The sequence below is a fragment of the Hippichthys cyanospilos genome, chromosome 3, assembly GCF_059441005.1.
Source record: "Hippichthys cyanospilos isolate Australia breed blue-spotted pipefish chromosome 3, RoL_Hcya_1.0, whole genome shotgun sequence".
Taxonomy (NCBI): domain Eukaryota; kingdom Metazoa; phylum Chordata; class Actinopteri; order Syngnathiformes; family Syngnathidae; genus Hippichthys; species Hippichthys cyanospilos.
In genome coordinates, this window is record NC_142371.1 from 8,430,352 (window position 1) to 8,446,328 (window position 15,977).

The 15,977-nt window shown below is 40.1% G+C and overlaps 1 protein-coding gene across 1 annotated transcript; it reads left to right on the plus strand.

The window, feature by feature from the left end:
- Positions 1-1,055: 1,055 nt before the first annotated feature.
- On the plus strand, positions 1,056-15,228 carry LOC148425669 (uncharacterized). Its single transcript, XM_088409359.1, has 8 exons — positions 1,056-1,194; positions 3,653-3,769; positions 5,318-5,963; positions 6,080-6,215; positions 8,177-8,346; positions 9,836-9,973; positions 10,495-10,721; positions 12,466-15,228. The coding sequence occupies exons 2-8, from the start codon at positions 3,725-3,727 to the stop codon at positions 13,645-13,647; spliced, it is 2,544 nt and encodes an 847-aa protein (XP_088265485.1). The 5' UTR covers positions 1,056-1,194; positions 3,653-3,724; the 3' UTR covers positions 13,648-15,228.
- The last annotated feature ends 749 nt before the right edge of the window (positions 15,229-15,977 follow it).

Consider the following 15,977-nt stretch of genomic DNA (forward strand, 5'->3'; position numbering starts at 1 on the left):
AGGGGGTATGCCCGCAACAGTGTTACCCAGAATGCCACTTTGCTGGGGCCTTGGACCCATTGCTCGGGCGGTGGTGCTCCGAATTTTTCACTCTATCCATTCCTTCCATCCATCCATCCACCCATCCATCCATCCATCCATCCATCCATCCATCCATCCATCATCTGCATTGCATATCTCCACTAAGGTCACGTGCAGGCGCATTGGTCTTTTCAATTTCAAACTTTGAAAACAATGCTGACATTTAGTTTTTTTCATTTTTTCCCCAGATATCAAAACAAATATTGTTTACCATTGACCTTGAAAGTCCATTTCATTTCTGTCCTTAAGAACAGGTCAGTCTGTACTTTTTAGGATGAAGTTCTGGTTTGACCATTTTTTTAAGCTTTGTTTTTTACATCTATTGAATATTATTAGAGTGAGGGTAAATTGTTGCAGACTAAAAGTAAAGGCAACAACACACAAAACACAAAAACGTTCAGCTATACACCAAAATAGCAAGACAAGGGAAATAAAAAATACCTTACTATACAGCAGTGTTTCTCAACTATATTTTGCCAGCCCCCCCCCCAGAAAAGAGAAAACTTTTTGCACCCCCCCCCTGCACTGACTATAAATAAAATTATTATTGATGAAAATTGTTTAAGTATACCCACACATGTATCAACGTTCAACAACCGTTAATTATTTTTATCCCATTTACAGTTACAGTTTAGTCTAAAACTAAGAAGCAAGTTCACCAAAGTGGCTGAAACTAAAAGAAAATTATGACAATTATTACTTTATTGCAATTACATTCCACATGACAAAAACATCCACGCCCACCCTGGCATCAACTCACGCCCCCCCAGGGGGGCTCGCCCCACTATTTGAGAAGCACTGCTATACAGTAAGCATAATCTTAGCAAGTTGTTGCCATGAATCTGAGTGACGTAACCGTTGGGCCCGGTCGTGCGAGGAGGCCACTCCCACCAGGGGAGACCGGAAGAGAGTGGCCTTTCACATGCGCACGATGCTGCACGCGCAGCCAGGCCGTGTGCGTGCGGAACCTTCACACGGACGAGCCACATTCGCTGGGGCCCCTAATGAGTCTTGTTCCAGGATTGTCCGTGAGGGTCTGTCTGCTACTACCACAAACCCATGTGGGCGCCGGGCTCATGATGTAGCACCGCAAGCCTGGGTATCCGGTTCGAGGTGGGTGTTCTGGACGGTCCATTGTTTCATCCCTGCTTTGTTTGACGACTCTGTGCCCAGATGTACCACACTCGTTCGCTTCAATTGAACCCACTTCCCTTATCATCCTGCTTCGTAAGATTACTCGGGTCGTGCTTACTGCATAGACGGACGCGTAAGTCGACATCGACTCTTTTTACCGTTACACACATTTGTCTCTGGATTTAGTGAGAAAGCAGACGACGAAACGCTGTGCATTGCGTTATCCTAATGCAAGCGCAACAAAAACGACAAAAGTAACCCATCGCAATGGTTTAATGCGCCATATCCATGTATGAGGCCTCTTATTAGACCTCCAGTTGGATCTGTTAAGTGCGCGATAGTTCGTTGACATGTAGTTGCTAACATCGTTTATAGCTTGTTTGTTGTGACTGCGATATCGCTGCCAAATTCCACTGCAATCGTCATTAAACGCATATTGTTTAAATGTATGTAATATCATTGCAAAGTAGGGTAAGAGTTGTCGTGACTCAAATTGATTCTCCGTTTTTGTCAGGGATTTTCTGTCACTTTTTACAACCCTTTATGGACATGTCACGCAGTAAATTTAGTGAAATATTTTCACTCTCAAAGAATGACCACCGTGAACATCTTGTCATGGCAGCACTTGAATGTCCACAGTAAATGTGCTCAACTACTGTATGTTCTCACATTCATGAAGAAAGAAAAGTGTAGAGAATTATATTTAAAGACATGGCCGCCACGCTCCAGGATAAGCACAGTGCATAGGGCACCGTTGCCTGTGGGGTTCACAATTTTCTTTGCGTCAAGTGAACATTAACGTGCAAATTGACATGCTCAAATTTCCACTGTTCGACGGCAAATAAATAAATAAAATAAAATAGAAGGGTTCATATGACTTTTCAGCTTAGGGCACCCACAGGGGTAGCGGCAGCACGGTTAAAAGCTGAAGCAGAGTGGCAGTTAAATACCATTCATCCATTATCGTAACCACTTATCCTCATGAAAGTCGTGGTAGGTAGTTAAATACAGTGGGCCCCCGTGTTACGAACTTAATCCGTTCAGCGGCTACGCTCGTAACTTGAACTGCTCGTATGACGGGCAATCCAAACCTATGTTAATTAGTGAATGCGTGCACCGCGTGCAAAAACCTTAGGTAAAAACATCACGACTTTATACACATATTAAAAATGAGTAACAATCTACTGTACAGTTAAATAAGATAACATATACAAAGGAAAAATGACATTTACCTTTGGGGCGACGTGACTTGAGCTGGGTGGAGGCGGAGGGGAGCAGAGACCAACCCGCAGAATTTATTTATTTATTTTCTTAAACGGGAACTTTTCTCAAACTAGAACATATCACTGGCGATTTCCTTCTCTTTAATCCATAATAGAAGAAGCCTCTCAATTTTGTTGTCGATCGAGGTCCGTCCCCGGCAAGGAGAGTCTTGCCCTTAGAAGATTGCCGAGCGGTTACGGCCATACTCACGAGCAAGGTTAACTATGCGTGCGCCTCCTTCGTATTTTTTTTTTATCATCTCCTGCTTCATTTCTATTCTATCCTCTTACTTCTTCCTTTACCGCCACTAGCAATTTTAGAAGCCATGTCTAACAGATAAAGTTTGCAAAGTCTTAACAACATCCCTTCCTTCCGTTTTGACTGATTTTCTCTCCTTCCTTCCGTCCCGACCAGCTGTGCCATCAAGCTAGATGAAGGCGTTCGACCAATAGCATATCGGCATCTCCGTGACTGACACCGTGACTGAAACAGTGACTGTGACATTGTAAGAGCAATAGCATATCAGCTTTACATTGTAATGCGTGAGCGGATGAGTTCGTTGATGTAGCAAAGTGAGGTCAATTGTACGTACACATTGACTGGCAATGCGTGGTGAAATCATAGTTAAAACCATCACGAATTTACACTCATATTTAAAATTAGTACCATAATCTACTGTTCAATTAATTTAATTAACATGGATGTTCAATTAATTTAATTAACATGGATATACAAAGGATAAATGACATTATCCTCTGGGGCGACGTGACTTGAGCTGAGTGGAGATGGAGGTGAGCAGAGACCAACCCGCAGAATTTATTGATTTATTTTCTTAAACAAGAACTTTTCTCAAACTAAAACATATCACCGGCGATTTCCTTCTCTTTGATCCATAATAGAAGAAGCCTCTCCATTTTGTTGTCGAGCGAGGTCCGTCCCCCAGCAAGGAAAGTCTTGACGTAGCAAAGCGAAAATAAATGTACGAATACAATGGCCGGCATGTTGTATTGTTCGTAAGACGGAAGGTTTGTGCGTAAGTGGGGGACAAAAAACTCTGCCCTCCACGCTCGTAAGTCGAAATGTTCGTAAAAGAGGGTGTTCGTAAACCGGGGGCCGACTGTAGTTGTTCATTTTATATCAGCTTTGCAAGACTAATAGATTTTTCTTTTGGCAGGACACAAGATTTCTACTCTGGCAGAATAAGCAAAGCAAGAGAAGAATCTGTCATTCATGCCAACTTTGCAAGATGAGTACAGACAGACCCAAACGGAATATCATCAAAAAAAAATATGTAAGTAAAATGTATTTGTACTGCATACTTCCAAAGGCACATGTTATTCATGTATATAAAACAGTCTATGTTTACTCAAATGTACCTTCAGCTTCATAAAGCCTCATCTTGTTTCACAGTACAGTATATACTGTACTGGAGCTTGGATGCTGAATGTAGTCAAACACACCGCTGCAACTGTATTAAGCGTAACTGTATGGTCTATTAAGATCAAAATCAAGAACAGACCAGAGATGATGATCAATTTTAAATAACGCAGGCAGTTAATAAATGCAAACTTAAAACTGTGATTGCAGTTTGACCTATGTACATTCGACTGATCGGCCTTTGTCTTTATTTAGGTTACATTAGCTAACAAAATGAGCAAATATCTCTGAATTTGAAGCAAAACTTATCAACATGCCACTGTGTAGTAGGCCACTGAAAACCCAATATAAGTAATCAGTAGTTAGTAGAATTTACTCGATACTGATGTCAGATCAGTTTAAAAAAACAATCACTAATCTCATCACAAGATTTAGCAACATATCTTTTTAAATCACTTGTTTATTTTTCGTATACAGTGTTTAAAAAAAAAAAAAAAACACTCACCATGCTTCTGGTCAGTTCAATTTCTGTAAACGTCTTTTCACAGCATAATCCAAAACTCTGAAGATCTTGACAACTACTGTACAGTATGTATAACCTTTGCCAATAGGAGTGGAGTTTGCCAAATTGCATAAAGAGACATCAAAAATAGCAAAAAGTGTGTGCTTTGACAAGACGACTATTATGCATGCACTTCGATTGATTCCTAAAGCTTAAACCTTGATATGGCTGGTACCGGTCATTTGAGAGTGCGATTGCTTTACTGTACCAATTATCAAACACAGACAATGACCACAAAAGCAACAGAGTGACTTTATGTGCAGCAATGAAAGTAATTAAACCACTTATTGATAGGTAATGCCAAAATCTTTTAGAGCCTGTCAAAATTAATTTGCAGTACCTTTCAGAGTTTAACGGGCATAGAGGAAACACTGCGGATGTAATACGTTTATATGCGGAAACTATCAGTTGTCATTGATCAATCAGTGAATCAGACATTGCATCAAATCACAAAAGATGGCATAAAATACAAAATATTGGCCAAGTGGACTTAATCCATCTGAGATAATGTGGTATGATCTTAAACGTGCAGTTGATGCTCAAAAACCCTCCAAAATGACAGAGTTAAATCATTTATGTAAAGAAGAAGTGGACTGAAATTTTCTCACAATGGCGCTTAAGACTCCTTCCACCTAGATATGGCAAACGGTCTGTTTGCTTGATTTCCATTGTTTTGTTTTAGCTAGATTTGGACCTTAAACATGTATAATAAGTTGGATAAATGTGCAACAAAAATACAAGAAAGAAGACAAATATTCGTTTATGGCACTGGCCATGAAAAGACATTGGCTTTGGCTTTTCTCCCTTAACGCTGCTATCAAAATCAACCGTCAAGTATTTTCTAATTGTGATGAAGAAGCCTCTTTGATGTTTCTTTCTTTTTTGTTTTTTGCTTCGTAGGACATCAGTGATGGGATGCCTTGGTGCGAAGAGCGTCTGGTGCGCAAAGTTCTTTTCCTCTCGCTCAGGGAATTCAGAGACACACGCCGTGCCACACACGGACAATTACCCGAACACGGGCACAAACGCAAACATGAATCAAAAGCTACACTTTCACACGAACCACAGAAGTCAAGTCAAAAGCTCCAGCAACAAAGAGTCTCACACAGACTGCAGGATATGCAGAAAAAAACACACGGTCTGCAAAAAACTCAAGCTAAGACAAAACAGCATAGTGATCACAGCAGCAAAGTGCAAAAATCTAACTTGTCTCAGGATACCTATTCACGAAACAGTAAAAAGATTCATACAGAACAGCGCATGCACACACAACCAAAAACATCTCGCGAAAAACCTGTGCAGCACACCAGCTTCCAAGAACATGCACACAATAATTCTGTTTCTACCAGGACTTTACGGTCACATAAAATGTCTAATTCATCATCCAAGTTGCCCTCGAAATACACAAACACTACAAAAAAAACACAGAGTACCCAGCACAAGCACTCAGTTGGAAATAGTAGGCCACCCAAGAATGTACGATCACTCCTGAGGACTCCTTCCACAGCCACAAAGCAGAGGTCACGCTCGCCCAAAGGCATCAGGGGTCAGTACCTGTCCTAATAACTTCAAAACAAGACTCATACTGGTATTATAACTGAAGTTGGTGACAGATTCTGCTTAGTCTTGTCTGGATCCTAACATTTCAAACAATTGTTTTAGGTTCCCTGGTTAATGGATCCAGCCAGTGTCCGTCATCACTGTCAGGCAACTCAAACTGTAGTTGGTCCTTGGAGAGACGCCCTCAAAGCCACCGTGTCAGCCTTCTTTGTGATGAAGATGACCCACACAGCAGTAGGTAGGTCAGCTATGTGTTTTTTTCATAACTCTTTGCCGTTGTTTGTGTGTGTATGTGTATCAAAGAACTTGACCTTTGGGACCTTAAATTGATAGACGTTTGGCATAGGCGTTCTTGCACTTGGTATGACTAAGTTGTGCAACTGAAAATTTGGTGCCAGTGCAGGTCTAGTCTACTGTGTTAAGGGCATTGTTGCATGAGATTAGGTGTTCTGGCGCGCTTATAGTTGCCACGCCCCTGATGCACCAATAATTTGGTCACAGAAAGTAGGCTGTGCTTGTCGGAAAAACTGGCGCATCTTAAATATCAAGCCAGTGGAAGTCTAGCCATTTGAATTTGGTAGCCAGGCTACGTCCATCTGGGCATTTCGGTGAACGTGGCGGGACTCACCTCTCAGCTGCAACCGCTAATTTGGTTCTCAAAAGTCTAATAAACTACCTAGAAGATGTACAATTTTGTGGCGCAAAGAGTGTACACTATGCATGGGCCGGTACGTTATTTTATTTATTTTTTTTTCCCCTTCATGCGTCTGCCTTAAAGTGCAACTGCAGTGTGCAGCTCTCATTGTGTATCATACGTGAGTCCTCCTGCTGCAATAGCCAATCACATTGTCCACCTCTTGGTTTGTCAATACCACTGCAAGTTTGCTACTGCAGCAAACTACTGCAGGTAACGTAGCTTGCACGTTATCTTATTCCAGGGTGCACATAGTGTTTGTTTTGTTTTTTTTTTAAATTAAAAACTGTCTTCCTCAATGTTCACTTCCATTGTCACTCCCACATTAGCAGCGCACTGTCTCTGTGTGCGTAGCGACCATTACATTTATCAAGGCTGCGTCCTTGAAGTTTCATTCAGTCCATCAATTACGGTTTGCACGTTTTGATCGGCACCTAGTTTATTTAGTTCAAGGAAGTCATAGATTAATTCTCCCTCACTGTAGAGCACAGGTGTCAGAGCCGCTCTCCTGCTTGTTTTCTAACCTTATTTCTCAAACACATCTGATTCAAATGATTAGGATCATTTTCAAGCTCCTGCAGAGCTTGCTAATAAGCTATTCATTTGAAAGAGGCATGCTGGGGAGAGAAAACCGGAAAATATGCAGCATCCTAGCCCTCGAGGACTGGAGTTCGACACCTATGCTGTAAAGTGACAACGTAAACGATCTCGTTCACACCTTCACCAATATGATATGCAGCCCGGACAGTCAGTCCAAGCCGAGCATGCTTAAGCGCATGAAAGGAGAAAAGAAAACTATTACACAGACAATGCGTTGTTCCTGCAGTTTGTCTCGCCACCTAGCAAGAGGTTGATTAGCGATTGCTTCTCGACTAGCTTGTTTGTTAGCAATAAGTTGCGCTACGTTCACATGCTATTTTCATACTTGTTTAATAAGCGACGACTGTACATTTTTGACCCCATTACAAACGCACCTGTTTTGTCTGCTTGCTGAGGACCACATTCAAGTGTGTGTCAAGCCACAGCACATCTTGCTACTTTTCAGAAAAAAAACAAAACAGAACAAAAAAGTTGGAAAGTTGAGTATGTATGCAAATGCTCGGTGAAACATGCACGTTACGCATCGATGATTTCTGTCACGCATGCGTTCCTGTTATGTGCAACTGTGATCACATGCTACTTTCATGGAACGTTTCATATATTTTAGAACGATAATTTCAATACACTGATACTGCAACACTGTGATATTTTTGCTCAATGATAACATAGTTTCAGAATCTGAAATCGTCCCATGCTTAGTGTAGACGCAATTTTGGTGGATTAGAAGTAGGTGCAGACAGACAGATTATATGTTAGACGTCAAAAGAAGGATATGATCAGACTTACATATATATATATATATATATATATATATATATATATATATATATATATATATATATATATATATATTAGGACAGCATGTAGCACACTTTCATGTCTAAGGATTTTGTTTGTTTGTGTAGGCCAAGGCTGCAAGCACAAAGAAAGTTTGCCCAGTCGCCACCCAGCTCTCCTGGTCCACCGCTACCATCATCAAGTCAATTTAGGCACAACCACAACCTAGCAGTAGTCACTAATTTAACCAGACGTCGACCCAAAACTGAAGACTTCTTATCTTTTCTCTGCCTCAGAGGTAAGTGGATTTTGTCATAACTGGCAATATGTGTTGGTTGCTCTGTGTTAAAAGTACAAAAGGGCACATTTTGACATTGAACAATTAACTATACTGTACTATACTATGCACTAGTTGTTCAGATATTGATTAACCTAATGATGATATGTGTAGCTACAGGTCAGACTTCAAATTTATTTACTTAATGGCATCCAACATTTACGTTTCTCATGTTTTTAGTTACCTTATTTTCCAGACTATAAAGCGCACCCCAAATCCATAAATTTTCTCAAAAGCTGACAGTACGCCTTATAGTCCGGTGCGCTTAATATATCGATCATATCAAATGCTATTTATAACTGTAGTGTTATCACAACGTGTTGGATACAAGTCCGTGAGCGCTGGTCAGCCAAGTTTGATTAAAATATTTAAGTGTAATACTTAATCACACTTATATTCTTTTAAACTCTTGATTAGTTTTGGTATTGATCTAAACAGTCTTTTATTGTAATCAAGAGATATCTTTCCCCATTCTTCGGATAGTACTTAAATAAAACAGCGGTTGTGGCAGTTGTGAGAATGCTTGTATTTTATTAATAAAGTTTATAATTTATGGATAAAGTATGATAACTTAGCTGATTGTTTTTAATACATTCCCTTTAGTGCCGCATAATGCAACCGCAGCCACTACTGTAGTTTCTGTTCTATGTGCGCTTTATAATCCGGTGAGCCTTATATATGAAATTAAAAAAAAGGCCATTCATCGAATGTGAGCCTTATAATCCGGTGCGCCTTACAGTGCGCAACATATGGCACTATTGTTTATTTGTACATCTGCATGTTGTTATTTTTACAATTACTGAAAGTAATTTTCTATTTATGTACAGTGTTAGAGTTGGACTGAGCGAGTGTAAGCAATCGTGTAAAAGTAAAATTTAATAAAAAAAATTCTGTGTCTTGGGTTTATATATTTTTTTTTAATTATTTTGTTACTTGTTGTGTGCCTTGTCCTCTTATGCGTTTTTGTCACAGCATTGATTTTCCTTTGTGGGACAGTAGAACCTTTTTAAATTCAGTGACAATTGCAATTCAAACACAGGTATTGTATATACAATATGTACATTTTTATTGCTGTGTCAGTATTGAGTCATATCGAAATCTTCTCAGTTTCTAATTACCGTAGTTGTGAAAGCTGACCCCTTTTCAGTTCATCTCCTCCAGGCTTATAGTTTTCAGCCTTGTTGGGTTAGGACTTCACAAATGATGCTGAGAAATTTAATCCTACGTCCATTAAAAATAATGGGAATTAATTGTTGCTTAGCGAACCACAATGAAAGCTGGAATTTAATACACGCTTTTTGAGTATGTGTTGCTCTTTGTCTGGACCAGCATATCGAACTGTATGCGCATGACATTTATATACTTATACTGTGCACTCTGGTGCACTGTCACAAACAGGACTAATACAAGTGGGGTTTTTTGTTGTTTTTTTTTTCCCCCCTGAACTCAGGTTCAGCTGCATTGCCTAGAAACATGGCCTTTTTGAGTGGACGCGAGGGAGAACTAACCACTGATCGACATCTGAATTCGAGTCTTTCCACACGCCCGCAGACTGTCACTGACAGGAAAAACATGATCATACGGACAGGTGCCCTTTTACTTTCAATTGATAACAATGGTCAAATGGAAATCAAAAATATTTGAGACAAGACAGTATAAAAAAAACAACGGCATAGTTTTACTCCTTCCACATAATTTAAGCATCAATACACATTTTTAAAAGCTTTCCTTATTGCCCATTTTCATTCTCTCCTTAAGTAAAGAGTCATTTACCATCATGAGAAAGGGAAACTGCGGGGAGGTTCTTGGAATGACACAATCCTGATAGTTAATAACAGTAACAACTGACAATTTTTAGGAATAATTAGTGAACAAAAATGCACTAGCTTGTTTAAGTTCACGGTTGATGAATGGGCAGGCATAGTGGGGACCCCGACTATTTGTGTACAAGCATGCAATTAAAAAGTCAAATTATTCACAGGAAAATGAGCTGTCTTATAAAGTCAGCAAGGAAATTGGATTCTGGTATAATATCCCCAAAAGTCAGTGATTATTTAGAGGTTCGTTAGCACCCTGACATTTTGTCTTTTTGTTTGTGTGGCCCTACAGTGCAGCCAGGTTGTAGGTCACTGCACTTTAGAGGCTCTGACTCCGCAGATGGCAGTGCCTTCTGCCAACTAACTGCCCGGGCACAAAGGAGAAGGGAGAGAGAGAGGAAGGAGGAGATTGGGCGAAGGATAAAGACTGAATGTATGGAGGCTGGCAGGAGAGATGAAGGTACAAAACATCACCTGAGACCTCGGCACTTTTCCATACAGCTCAAAAGGAATAAAAAGGTATGTTGTTTCATTTGATTTCTGTTTGTGGAAGATGTCTAGATGATTGTGTTGAGATGGGGCAGTCATATGTCATTGACTAACCGAAATCGCAATTTCAGATGCTTTCAATTGGTTAATAATAAAGGCATCATGTCTGTCACCCTGTCATCCATATTCTTGGAAGTACAGTGGGCCCCCGGTTTACGAGATTAATCCGTTCCGCAGTTGGGATCGTAAAGCGAATTCGCCGCACGGCGGGCAATCCAAACCTATGTTAAACAGCAAATGCATGTAAAACTCCAGGTAAAAATGTATATACATATTAAAAATCGGTATCAAAATAGTATAGTGAGTACTACTTATATATAATACACATGCATACAATTAAATAACCATAAATAAAAAAATATATAAAGGATTTGCCTACCTTGGACGTGACGCACGCTTGTTATGGCCATATTCCCTAGTGAGGGTAGCCTAGGCTAGGGTAGCTTAGCCTTCTTTATATTTCTTGATTATCTCCAGCTCCCTTTCCATATAAATCATCTTCTTACTTCTCTCTTTAACATCACTAGCAATCCTGGGACACATGGCTAACCAATTCATGTTTGAATTAAGCACTAAAAGCACTATACTGTAAATACGGTTTTGTAACCACTGACAGTCAAACACTTTAACGTTCCGCCATTTTGGAAACTGTGACGCCGATATAATAGGAAACCAGCGTCTTAGTGTTTCTGTGATGCCGACCAATAGCAGACCAGTATCTCAGGGAGTCGTGAGGCTGACCAATAGCAGACCAGCATAGTGACGTAAGTGGAAACATGTGTATTGACGTATTAGCGCGGAGCGACTCGCAGTCACACACGCACACTGACCGCCATGTTCGAGGTGGAGTTTTTGTCGTAATGCGAAAAAAATGGCATGCAGAGGGGAGAAAAAACGCCGTAGTCAACATCGTAATGTGAAAAAAATGCAACCTGGGACGCCATAAACTGGGGGTCCATTTTAATTTCTTTAATGGTTGCTTGGAAATGCTAGGGGCTTAGACATCTTATGCAATTGCAGCATTGACTTCATATACAGCAGTGCTTCTCAAATAGTGGACTAATGGGTTTGGTCCAATTCTTTTTATTTTTATTTATTTATTTTTTTTATTTAATGCTCATCATGCTTTTATGAATCATCTTGCATCAGTCCCACTGGCCGTTTGTTTGACACCCCTGGGCTTAACGCTCAGTGTCTGTTTGAACGCTTAAGTGTTGAGCAAAAATAAGGTGAGAAAAAAAATCATCTAAAATGCAAATGTAAAAGTTTTACCTACCACTATTCTCCACAATTTCATATTTATATACAGTATGACGGAAAGTAAATACCTTTAAAAAAAAAAAAAAAAAGCGACTGCCTCCAACAAAATGTCTATTTTGTTTTTAATTTTGTTTGCCTTTGCATTGTTGGGGTAACAGTCTGAAATGTTTTGGTGGCCTGATGTAAGGGTGTGCAAGTGTGTGCGCATATGTCTGCACAAGAGATAGACAGAAGGGGAAAAGTGCCCGCACCCCTCCAAAAAAGAACAAAATTCAGCCTTTGAGATTTGAGTTGGATTTTTGTACACCGCAATATCAATTTGAATTCAGTTTAAATTGTTCACCTATAATGTCTCATTAATTCCCATAATTGTGCAGCCATTAATTTTGCAACCCTGTCCTGAAGTAACCCATATCAGGTATCAACGTATTCAAAAGATCTTTCCGTGTTTCAGGTTTCCAAGGTTGCCAGAGTTCCTGAACATCGCACCACCTTTGTCAGATCGGTTTCAACCTTGAAGCCTAAGACAGGGGGGGGCAGCCAGCAATCCCCAAGGCCCAGCAATAGCTGTAAACTGAGGGGCCACTCCCAAAGCCGACCAAAAGAAGTCAAGAGCAATCACCTCTCCCAACACAGCAACCACCAGCTGCCTCACAATCAATGCCTAACTGTTTGTAAGTTCTACAAAAACCCCAAGACTCTTAGAGGTCTTCAGAACTCAGGAAGAAATCTAAGCAGGGCACCAGCTCAAATGCCATTGACTACTAACTTAGCCACCAGACAGCTCAGCGAGACCCCTGGGGCTGTGAGATTGTCTAGAAGAAGGAGAGGTCTGCCACCAGACGCTAGTCCAGCCCCGCCTAATCATTTCTCTACCGACAATCCATTAAAAAAGTGTAGGACACAACAGTCCAATGGGAATGTCCAGCTTGATAGTGACTACTATAACGGTGAGACGGATGCTAATTTCAAGAAAGATATCCAAGTGGAGCATGCTGTCCAAAAGGTACTAAACTCTGGTAGCCTTGACGCAGAACGTATACAAGATGCGTGCATTGGAGAGCTGAAATTTGTAAGGGACAGTTTTGTTACTGAGGACATACAGGACAAAGTCAATATAGGAAACTTCAGCTCGGCGGCAAGCATCACTACTCTTGAGGTCAAACCTGACCTCAGTCCAGTCACCTGCAGAAATGTGAGAGGAAAACGACTAAAGAGGAACTTGACAATGGGTTCGGATCCCATCTCTAAACCAATTCCAAGGATCACAGTTGCTAGGACTGTTATCAGAGCTGCAGGACACACGACTGTTCCTAAAGCACTAATCAACTCAGTGACATCACCATACGTACACAGCAAGCCACCAGCGAATAATTCTGCCAAACACAGTCCAAAGGGAACTAAAAAAGGTGCTAGCCAAGACATTGTCACATTTATTTCACCAACCAGCAGCTGCTTTGTCGACGATTCCAAATGTTCTGCCACTGACTCTTCCAAGGGCTGGACGGATGACTCAACAAAGGACGGTAGCTACTCTGTAACTTCAAAGGGCTCTACGAAACATCTTAGGCAGATCAAATCTACTACCTCAACAGTTAAAACTAGGAGCAGTCCTAGAATCCTTCTCAAGCGCTAACAAACACCTGATCCGTCCGTGGTTCAACATGTTTACAGATACGCAGTTTACTGTATTAAGGTTTAAAATCAAGGAAATAAATACGGTACACCCACAGCATCTAATGAGCTCCGCTTAGGAAGGGAGGGGGGCGTTCTGCTTCGTTTGTTCTCGTTAGGGTCCCGGATGAACTGGACCTTATTCTATCTGACTTTAGATGACATGTGGATTACACCCTTGAGCTGATATTTGAATTCTGACCTTAGAACTTTTGAGATTTTAGCAGTGAGGCAGATGCGCACACCTAACCCGCCATGCTGCCCATTAACTAATAGTTACGTAATATGAAAATAGTATTAATTCTGTCATTTTTTTAATGAATAAAGGGTGCAATCTATAATTAATAGAATTATAATAGAGTACAATTATTAAAGAATGTTTAAAATTGTAGTTTGTATTCAAGTTTACAGAAAAGCATCGTAAAAGATGGTTCTTTATTTACAGTACATGTAGCTACTGTAGGCCCTACAATGTAGGGGGATAAATTCTTGTAACTGCTAATTCAATCAGTGAAAAAAGGAACATTTCTGACATTCAGTTTTATTATCTTTGTAAATGCAAAATATTTGATACAGCTCTTGTATTGACTCATATTAGATGGTGCTGGTGTACAAAATCTTGTGGCCAGTGAGTGTATTTAAAAGACCAACACTGGAACTACTGTAACATAATACTGTATGTTCATGTATACACTTGTCTGTTATAATGTGTGTGTGTGTGTGTGTTTTTTTTTAAATGTACATGTACAGCAAAAACCATTTGAGCAATATATTTGTGTTATCTATGAACTGGATGTAGTGAACAATCACTATATATTTCAGGTGCTTCCATGTAATATCTCCAATTTTGTACCTAACAAAATCATACTACTTTTCTGCTCCTCATTTTAAAGGGTAACCTCACAAGTATTGACATGTAAGGTGTGTCAGAAAGGTTTTGGGACTGGTGTCATGAAAAATCTTACTTGGGATACTCTGCAGCTCCATCAGCACAGCCATCTCTATCTAGCCATCTCTCCTTTTAGGTCTCCCATATGACCTCATGGAGTATGGAAAAATGGAACCAGGTTGGTTGAGTAAGTTGCCCCAGCATGATAATGTACTTTGTCAGTACGTGTCAGATGCTTCTATTTGTGATCGTGTCTTGACAACTCGGCCAAAGCTCTGGCCTCTTGCACTGAACCAAGCCAATGCTGCAGGATCTTTTTGTAGACATGCTGGCCCAAATTGAAGAGTGTTTGAAATGTATGCATATCTTTAGTGACATGACAACTGAAACATTTCCGACACTCACTTTTTACTCACATTAGAAACCTCCTTTTGACTCCTGTGTGGTATTGCAAGTGACCATGAAAGCACCTGCTACATGACGTGATGTACAGTTTAGGTCATTGTGAGCAGACATCTTGGGAAAGGCAGCTGCACTACCAGACTGTCTGAATAACTTTTTTTTTCTTAACTGTTGCACATTTCCCTATCTGTTCAGTGGACAAATGTTGTGAAGTGCTCATGAGTAAAAATGGTCTTTGTATTTTCCCTTGTACTCATTTTGAAGGGTTTTCAATGATTATTAATGCAAGTACAGTCAGTACATTTGAAATGCTTTCACACCATTGGCTTATTCCTGAATGCTTATTTTTCTTCTTCCCATGTTCGGTGTCCTTGTTTGAGAAGAGAAATTGGCATAGTTAGGAGCTATTCCTTGAAACTTTTCGAGCATTCTTTATTTATTTATTTAGTTTTGGCCGCAGGTCAAGTAAATTTACTGAGAAATGGTAAAATGTCCTCTTATTCTGGCGTGAACCGTTTCCCTTTTAAATCTCCAAGATAATGTTCCTAGAAAATTGCCAAATATATTAGCCAAGGATAAAATCTAATTCAAGTTAAAAGTACTTGTCATTTATTTTATTTAATTAAGGAAATCCCACTGAGAATGAAAGCCTCTTTTTCAAGGGAGCCCTGGCCACGAGGCAGTAAAAAGAAAATTTCAACTAAATTAAAATTACATGCAAATGAGTTAAAAAACAGGCAATAAAAAGACAATTACTACACAGAATGACGTACAGATTAGTTCATTGTTCAATGTTTCACTGCCTTTAGAAAACTTGTATTGGAGTTACTAAGCAAAATGTATGTTATTTTGGAATTATTACGTAGCCACAGTATTGGATAAACAATTCGACATCTACTGAATGGCAAAGGTCACACGTGATCTCCAGACAACGAATGGCCGTGAACTCGTGAAGCCGAGTGGGGGCAGTAATGAATTCCGGAGGCGGTTAGGCTTCCACC

Excerpts from the sequence above, each read along its gene's own strand:
- LOC148425669 (XM_088409359.1), top strand. The coding sequence starts at position 3,725 with ATGAGTACAGACAGACCCAAACGGAATATCATCAAAAAAAAATAT. Across the intron at positions 8,347-9,835 it reads ATCTTTTCTCTGCCTCAGAG|GTTCAGCTGCATTGCCTAGA; the intron begins GTAAGTGGATTT and ends CCCTGAACTCAG. Across the intron at positions 9,974-10,494 it reads AAACATGATCATACGGACAG|TGCAGCCAGGTTGTAGGTCA; the intron begins GTGCCCTTTTAC and ends GTGGCCCTACAG.